The sequence below is a fragment of the Cyrtonyx montezumae genome, unplaced genomic scaffold (genome assembly GCF_038088225.1).
Source record: "Cyrtonyx montezumae isolate F1298 unplaced genomic scaffold, pur_monq_1.0 scaffold_3, whole genome shotgun sequence".
NCBI lineage: Eukaryota > Metazoa > Chordata > Aves > Galliformes > Odontophoridae > Cyrtonyx > Cyrtonyx montezumae.
In genome coordinates this window covers 1873364-1881779 of record NW_027072034.1, presented here as the reverse complement: position 1 = coordinate 1881779, position 8416 = coordinate 1873364, and the positions used below count along the sequence as shown (strand labels likewise).

Below are 8416 nucleotides of genomic sequence, written 5' to 3'. Positions count from 1 at the left end.
CAGAACAGCTTGAGGTGAACAAGCCTGTTATTAATGCATTGCTCAAAGGCAGTCTGAAAACACAACAGCTGCAACATGTGTTTTGGCAGCCTCTGAAGGGTTGCACTGAGAATCCTCCACTGCCAGAGGAAACAGCAACGTGGTTTGTTGGCCCGTGCTCCGTTTGGGGAATTAGCTACGCCGACTCTTTTCTCCTTCCAACATATGCAGTCACATTCTGTGTGGACATTATTTTTTTTTTTTTTTGTCTTTCCAAAAATTAATTCTTTTTCCAGTTTACATACATTATCTACAGCATTGGTGAGGGAATTATGAATTACAGTTAGCAATGGCAAAGAGGCTGCCTTGGCAGCCCAAGCATTACATTCGAGTTTTGATTCTTGCACACTGGAGAAGCCGCAGGTTCTCTGCTGGTTACAGAAATCAGATGTTTGGAGGGTAGCAGAGACCCTCTCTGGCCAGTGGAGCTCTGTGAACACAGTGTGGTACTTGTGCCTGAGCAGCATAGAAGCTCTGTAACGATCTACACCTGCCAGCTTTCCTCTTCCAAAATGTGTGCCCTGATCACTTTAATTAGTTGAAGAGGGTATTTGCTGGCAAGAATGAACTAAATAATAGCAATGGCTGTTGGTGGAATAGTTTCCTTCCCAGGTAAATGCTCCTGAGTGAAAGGCAGCTCTGCCAAGAGCTTCCTTTTGGTTCCTGACAGCTCCAAACCCACGTATGTTTCCACCATGTGGAGGTTCAGCACAGCTCCAGCTGAGTCTGGGTGCACCCAGACACAGGCACCACAGTTTCTTCAATGCATGATAACTCTGGAAGACAGACTGAGGATGAAATCCCTCCACAGGGGAGGAGGTCTGGAAGTAGGCTCTGGGGCATCACCATTTCCTGGTGAGATGGCTTCTAGAAAGCTGGGAAACGAGAGAAAAGGAAAATATCCCAAACACACCTGTGGCTGGCAAAGGCTTCCATCAGACAGCAAGTCTGACTTAGGGAGGCAGTGGCCATACAACATCTTTGGCTTCAGCAGGCAGAAATGGACCAAGAGCGTTCTAGACATTCCTGAGAATACCCACCATAAGCAGCAGTATTACCAAAACAGGGCCTTCCAGCTGTGTGACTCTGAGTAAACCCTTTGGTCTCAGATACCCAAGCCTCTGGGCTGTGACATGGCCAGGATTTGTCTGCTTATAGGAAGGCAGACAGCAGAACAGTGAAATGGAGCCAAAGTGGTGCGAGGCTCCATTTTTTTATCTTACAAAATTGAGAAACTTCTGCTCTTTTGTCATGCATCTGCAGTACAGAAATTGTGCTATTCTTGTTGTAATTCCATGCACGCACTCTGCCTTGTTTATAAACTGAAATACAAGTTGAGATCCACCTGCTTAATATAATTCAGTGCTTGCAGTTCTGTGTCATTATAGCTGATTCATTTGATCAGGTGTATGAAAACTGTTTGTCATCTGCTACTTTACCTGACATGGAAGTTTGGGGTATATCTGTATGAAAAGTAATATAGATCTCTACGTCATTTATCTTCTAACACACCGATTACCGTGTGATTTATTTTATCTTCTTTGTACACAGCCTGTATTACTCCCCCAGAAACTTTTCTGCACCAGGAAAAAACACACAAAAAATGTAGAAGTCATTGAGACCTCCCATTTTTCTAAAACGTCATCATCCTATGACTTCTTCATGCCAGACTGGAGGAAGCTGAGCCCATGCAGCCCCCCATAGCCACCACACCTTCACTAGTTGTATTTCTTGTAGTGCTGGCTGAGAACATGATCTATCCCCGCTTCTCTGCAGGCTTATTGTTTCCAGTAGAGCTTACAGATGGATGCTGGCCTCAAAACAACGTCTTTGGGCCAAAGATGTTTATGAGAGCCTGCTTTCAAAGCTGGGAGAGAGCTTCCTTCCAGCAGGAATCAACAAAAAATTGTGCCCAGGGCTGTCCCTGGGGAACACCTATGGAAAAGAAAAGATGTGCCCACATCTCTGGGAGCTGAAAAACATTCCCAGGGCACAGACTGGGGCTGATCTTCAATAAAACAGGGGATACAGCTTAGTAGTTAGAGGACTCTAATGTGCTCAATTTGCCATTTGATCTTTTTCCTATAGAGTCTCCATTTGGTTCCTGAGAAATATTTTCTTTTAAATTCATCTGATGATGTCTATTTCTCACTGCCAGGTCCTGGGTGCACACCTGCCAATATCTTCTCAGGGCTTGAAGGAAAGCACATAAGTTTCTGGTGATAGAGGGTTTCTCCAGGCTGTCTGTGCCTCTGGTCTTCTGCTGCCGTGGTTTTCATCAGCACTGTCAAAATGCAGCGTTAGTCCTTTCCTAAAACTGATAAAAAGAAACTGTGTGCAGCTGATGATGATGTGACAGTAGGCCAACTGCTCCAGCCCCTCTGTCTGGCATGAACACCCAGAGCAGGGTGCCCAGGGCCATGTCCAGGTGGCTCCAGTAGATCCCCAAGGAGGAGACCCCACAGCCTCTGGGCAGCCTGTGCCGGTGCTCCATCACTGCACAGTGTAGAAGTGCTCCTGGTGTTCAGACGGAGCCCCTAGGCTGTGCCCATGGCCTCTGGTCTTGGCACCAGGCACTACCAACAGTCTTCTCCCTTCAGTTATTTGTGGACACTGGTGAGATCCCTGAGGCTCCTTTTCTTCAGCTGAGCAGCCCCAGCTCTCTGAGTCTTTCCTTATAGGAGAGGTTCTCCTCTGTGTCCAAGTCTCTCTTGAACTGGGAGGCACAGAACTGGACCTGGCACTCCAGGTGCAGCCTCTCCAGTAATGAACAGAGGGGAAGGATCACCTCCCTTGACCTGCTGCTGATACTTTGCCAAATGCAGCCCAGTATCTTGCCAGCTATATTCTCAGACACAACATCTGTTTCCATGCAAACAAGAAGAAAATTGGTGACTAATGCACAGTTCCACTCCTCAGCAGCTGGCCCCCAGATCCTCCTCCACGGTGTGAGATGTCTTGGTGGCAAACATAAGATTCGAATTTTAAATGAGGAATTAATGAAAGTTCGCCTTTCCTTCTTGTTGTCCCTTTAAATTTAGTTTCCATGGAAACAAGTCTGGAAAGGCTGTCTGGAGGGAGCAAGCAAGAAATCCTAACCTTGCTGCTTTCTGCACTGGTTTACCAGCTGAGCCACTGCAGTTCCCAGGCTCTCACAGACCTGTTCACCACTGTTTCTGTGGCAGACAATGAGGCTGTGGGCTACACCTCTGCCTTTGTGGATACTCAGCAGGCCTCTAGGTCTCCATTAGAGGGATTTCACTGGGTCGTTCTCAAAGAGACTCAGGGAAAAAACTGTCTTATGTACTGCAGAGAGAAACAATGAAACAGCATCCAAAAGCAATCTGGCAAGTGATGCTATTGGTCAGTGTAAATGCACCCTTTGTCCACAAAACCAAGAAATCTGACAGAGTAACTTGACACACTAGTGAGTAATGTCAAGCAGGTATTCCCTTTATTCACAGCGCTGGGTACATTGCTTACCAAACATGCACACTGAAGAGAGAAATGACTACATATTTAAAAGCATAGCACATACATATTCATTGCATTCCAAGGACACAGACAGAAATTACAAAAAAATTATTGACATCTCTGGTGATTGTGGGATTAAAGCTAATAGTCATGCTAGTCTCTAAATTTCCAACCTTGAAGGAAGGGGGTGGGGGGGTTGGTAGCCTGAACTGGTTCCTGCTGACGTTACGTTGAGTTGAGGCATCTGCTTTGCCATTTTATCTTCAGAAACAGGACATCTATTCTACTTTCTTATCTTCAGTTGACAAAAAGTTTTGCAGCCTCTGCATTTTGTTTTTGAGCTTGTACTTCTGCAAGCCTCCTGTCCTTCAGCTTATATCTGCTCAAATTGTACTCACAGTATTCTCTTGATTCATCCAGAAGAGTACTTAAGTCCTGTACCCCTTCTCATAGCAGAATTAACTGCACAAAACCCAGAGATTATTAGCGTTCGAGACTCCACCCCCTCTTTGGGTAACTTCTGAAAAAGTAAGAGCCTTTTTCAGAAAGCCAAGCACAATTATTCACATTTTATCTGTGGAGGACATGTAGAACAAATCTCCCTCTTCCCTTGTAAGTTCATTACATTAATATATTCCTCACCCCCTCTGTCCCGCTACCCTTAGTTCTGTGATGTCCTATGATGAAGCATTCAGTTTCACAAGCAGCTGGAGCCTCTACCCTCCGCTTCCCACCCTGCCCTCCCTCTTTTGCTCTCTTCACATCGCCTGGGCTGCAAAACTCTGCTGCTGAGAGTGCGTAGCAGCACACGTATATCTGATAACGATCTGTTGATAACAGACAGAAGGAAACAGGGCCAACATTATGCAATCACCCCACAGCTACCAGAGTAAATCAAGACCCCCTGCCCACCATTTTGTGCGGCCATCACACGCCGGGGTGGGGACTCGAACCCACGGCCGCCCCGCCCTTCGCGGGCGGCGTATCTTGTCCTCCGCGGGCCACCGTCTGCTGGTGGTGCGTTGCCGTGCGGGTCCGGGCGGGTACAGCGGGAGCAGGAGGAGCCGTCCTGCGTGTGGAGCCGGCTTGTCTCGGCTGTCGCGCCGCCATGAGCGAGAAAGGCGAGCTGGACCTCACCGGGGCCAAGCAGAACACGGGCATGTGGCTGGTGAAGGTGAGTGGGCGCCAGGCCCTGGCTGCGCTGAGCTCCGGGCCGCGTTCGGCGCCGCGTGCCCGGCTGGGCCTTGTGCGGCCGCGTCCCAGGGCGCTGCCGGTTCGTGCGGCAGGACCTTGGCTTGGAAGGGGCATTAAAGCCCATCCGCTTCCAACCCTGTTGTGGGTGGTACCGCCTAGCAGCTCAGGCTGCCCAGGGCCCCATCCAGTTGCCCTTGGGAGCCTTCAAGAATGGGGAGAATACCACTCTCCTCTTCCTCTTTCGGGGGCAGATGGAACAGGCCCGGTACGTTAGTACAAAAGAATATGCTAGGACAGGGCAGTTCCCAAGCACTGATTCTGGGTGTAGCACATACCTGAGCTGCCTGCATAGCAGAGCAAGTCTGGTGGTGGTATGTGTCTGCACGGTTTCTTCTTGAGTACTGACATCTGAACACTTGCTTTTATAAAACTTTACTGAAAAATGCTCGATGCTCTGATCATCGAATCATACAACTGTTATGTTTATAAAAGCACTCTGAGGTCACTTAGTCCAACCGTCTGCCCATCCCCACCATGCCCACTGGCCAAGTCCCTCAGTGCCACACCTACGCATTCCTTGAACACCTCCAGGGAAGGTGACTCCACCACCTCCCTGGGCAGCCTTTGCCAGTGCATCACTGCTGTTTCAGAGAATAAATTTTCCTCATATCCACCCTGAACCCCCTGTAGAGCAACTTAGCGCCATTACCTCTCATCCTATCCCTATTATCTTGGTGAGGAGACCAACCCTCACCTTGCCACAATCTCCTTTCAGGAAATTGTAGACTCCATAATAGCTTATCTAGGGCATTAGAAATCAGAGTTGACAACAGAAAGCTGCAGAAGAACATGATTATACCAAGAGACAGGAAGATGAAAGGACAAATAAAAATCAGAGATGAGAAATGTAAGCTGACGTGTGTGAGCTATGCTAATTATTCTTACACAGCAGTTGGATCTCTCCTTTGTGTTGCCCTTGAGTCAGAAGATCATGATTTTACAGTAGGTGTGGATGGCTCTGTAAAAATGCCACGTCAGTAAGTAACAGCCAAAGGGGCAGATTCAATTTTGGGTGTGATTACAAAAGGCATAGAAAGCAAAAGATGAAATATCATGCCACCGTATTGCCTGTACCTGAATACTGGTTGTAGTTCTGATCTTATAATTCCTGAATTGAAAAGGACGTAGCCGGCCTAGAAACAGGTCAGGGAAGAGCTTGAGGAGTTACCAGGGGAATGAGGGATAACATCTGTGGGGGAGCTCAGTGTGCTGTTACCTTTGGAAGGTGATTAATTTGTCAGTCTTACAGATGCATATAGATTAATAAGTAGCATTACAAGTGACTAGGGAAAAAAGGGACCAGGTAAGGGTCAACTCTAGCACAGTAATGAGGATGTGACAGATTAATTAATCTGGTGGGCGTTCAGAGCACATAAAGTAGGTTCTGCTTTGCACACTGTGTGTTTAAATTCAGGAACTTTTTGAAATAGTAAGACATGAATATCGAATCTTTGCAGGAACTCAAAGATCCATTAGACAGTTGAGTGCAAGAATGCTGTTGTGAGGTATTAAAAATGAAGATGCCCTCAAGACCCCTGAGGAAAATATCAGAAATTAGAAGAGCAAGCTGTGGATACAGCTGTTCTGATGTTTTCCTGCTCTTCTGTTTGTGCCTGCAGTTGGCTGCATCTGAGGAAACTGAACTTGGTGGTCCCTTTGTCTGATACAGTTTGGTGGTTCTTGAAGCAAGATAAGAATGTTCAGGCACATCAGTGCTTGTGGCTGACGCTACTCTTAGAGCATGGGATGCTGCCTGCTTTAATGAGAAAAGTGGACTAAAGGAGCACCTAAATATGGCTTTTCCAACTGTATATTCCTGCATGTGGTCTGACTTAATAAATTGACTGTCATCTTGGACAAAAAAATATTACAAAATTGCTGACACTGGTAAACCATCGCTGGTTGTGTGCAGGATTTTGCTCTTTAAATTCCTGTGGACTTGGAGACAACCAGGTTTGTTACTGTATTCTTTGACATGCAGTAAGTTATGACAATGTGTGACACAAGTACTTTTCTCTTCACTAAGTGTTTTAACAAGGCTGAAATGACTCTTGTTTCCAGCATGAGAGCAATCCGTTTAAGTGAAGGGAAAAAGAATATTTAATTTCCACTTAGCGTGTGTTACACTAGCACAGAAAGTGCCCCAGAGAGACTATTTAACAGGCAATGAAAAGTGCAGTGATTAGTAGGTTAGAAGCACAAGCAGTACGTGGAGGTACAAGAAACAGAACTGCTTTAGTACAAAACCAGAAAGCAACTCTTAATTTTTCTTAATTTTCGGTGAAGGCTACAAAGGTGAGGTATTGTACAGGGCAATGCAAAGCCCATTTAGTATTAGCCATTAGAGTTCTTCATTTCTTTTTCTGTGTTTTTGTTGTTTTATATTTAAAAAACATGATCATTTTGAATGTGCAAAAGATGAAATTATATAAGACAGGAACATAGAACCTGAGATCAGTTTTACTTGATTTCTGATGTATGCACAGCATGCAGATTGCTATGTATATAAAGAGCTAAGTGCACACAGGGGAAATGGTCAGTGCTTTATTAGAGATGGGGCTGCCTGTGTGTTTTGCTCTAAGTGTAGCTGGGAGATGCATGCAGCAGAGCAAGATTCGCCTGGACGCCTACCTGTGCAACCTGGGCTAGGGAGCTGCTTTGGCAGGGGGTTGGACTCCATGATCTCTGGAGGTCCCTTCCAACCTCTGTGATTCTGTGATTATTTTGTGCATTGTTCTTACTACATTTTCTGTATGTTAAAGATTCAGAAAATTGATTAGTTTCTGTAAGTTCAACTTACAGCATGATGAAGTCCAGTTAAGCTTTTCCTGTCTAAATAAGATGTCATTTGCCTTTCCTGTGATTGCTTATGTCATTAGGAGCTAGAGATTTTAGCTTGTGGTTTAGAGAGTACCATCTGAACTGAAGTAACCATGTACAGATAGAGGTAATCCTTTGATCACTGTTCTTCATTACCCTTTTTCCTCTTTCCCCACAGTAGCCATTGATTCAGGTAGACTGGCAGAAAGATGATTAATTGCATCCTTTGAGACTGAAAGGGGTATGATTGATCTGCAGCTTCCCAGTCTGAATAAATTCCCTGTCTGATTATATTATATACGAAGTCAGCAATTTTAATGGCATCAGAGTCCTTCAGTCCTTTTCTACTTATGCTGAATGTGTGTATACTCATTACCTGGCAGTATAAATTAGATACAGGCGAGGTGTGAGCACATCATAATATTTTCATTGAGTCAGCCAGAGCACGTGTCAAAGCATTTATTGTGTTGTTAGAAAGAAAATGAGACCTGATCTGGCATGAAATCTGTTATAGAAAGTTGCCACTTCAAAAGCTGAAAATACATCTCAATAGATTGCATCCATTCATTGCTTTGTCATGCGTTTGTGACATGTTTGACCCAGCACTAGCAGCTTACAGCACGTGGACTGATGCTGAGTTTGGGTGAGAAGTTGGAGGACATTGGTGTCTGTCTGTTCTGCAGCTATCAAGTTATTGTGAGGCTAGAGGAAGGTGCTAAGCACCAGCACAAAGGTGTTTTCTGTGTTTGTTTTGTTAAGGAAGAACAACTAGATGGAAGGTCATTATTAATTTGAGCTTTAGAACTTTGCAGGTTACTGTTTGTCAGAA

The 8416-nt window shown here is 45.5% G+C and overlaps 1 protein-coding gene across 2 annotated transcripts in view; it reads left to right on the top strand.

Moving 5' to 3' along the window:
* The first annotated feature begins 4498 nt into the window (after positions 1-4498).
* Positions 4499-8416, top strand: part of GTF2F2 (general transcription factor IIF subunit 2) — a 162798-nt gene continuing 158880 nt past the window's right edge. Inside the window, exon 1 of one of the 2 annotated variants that reach the window (XM_065743962.1) lies at positions 4499-4687. In XM_065743962.1, coding sequence (XP_065600034.1) covers positions 4622-4687 — 66 coding nt within the window. In that variant the 5' untranslated portion in view covers positions 4499-4621. The remainder of the gene's footprint in view (positions 4688-8416) is intronic. The other variant, XM_065743961.1, reaches the window with a different exon arrangement.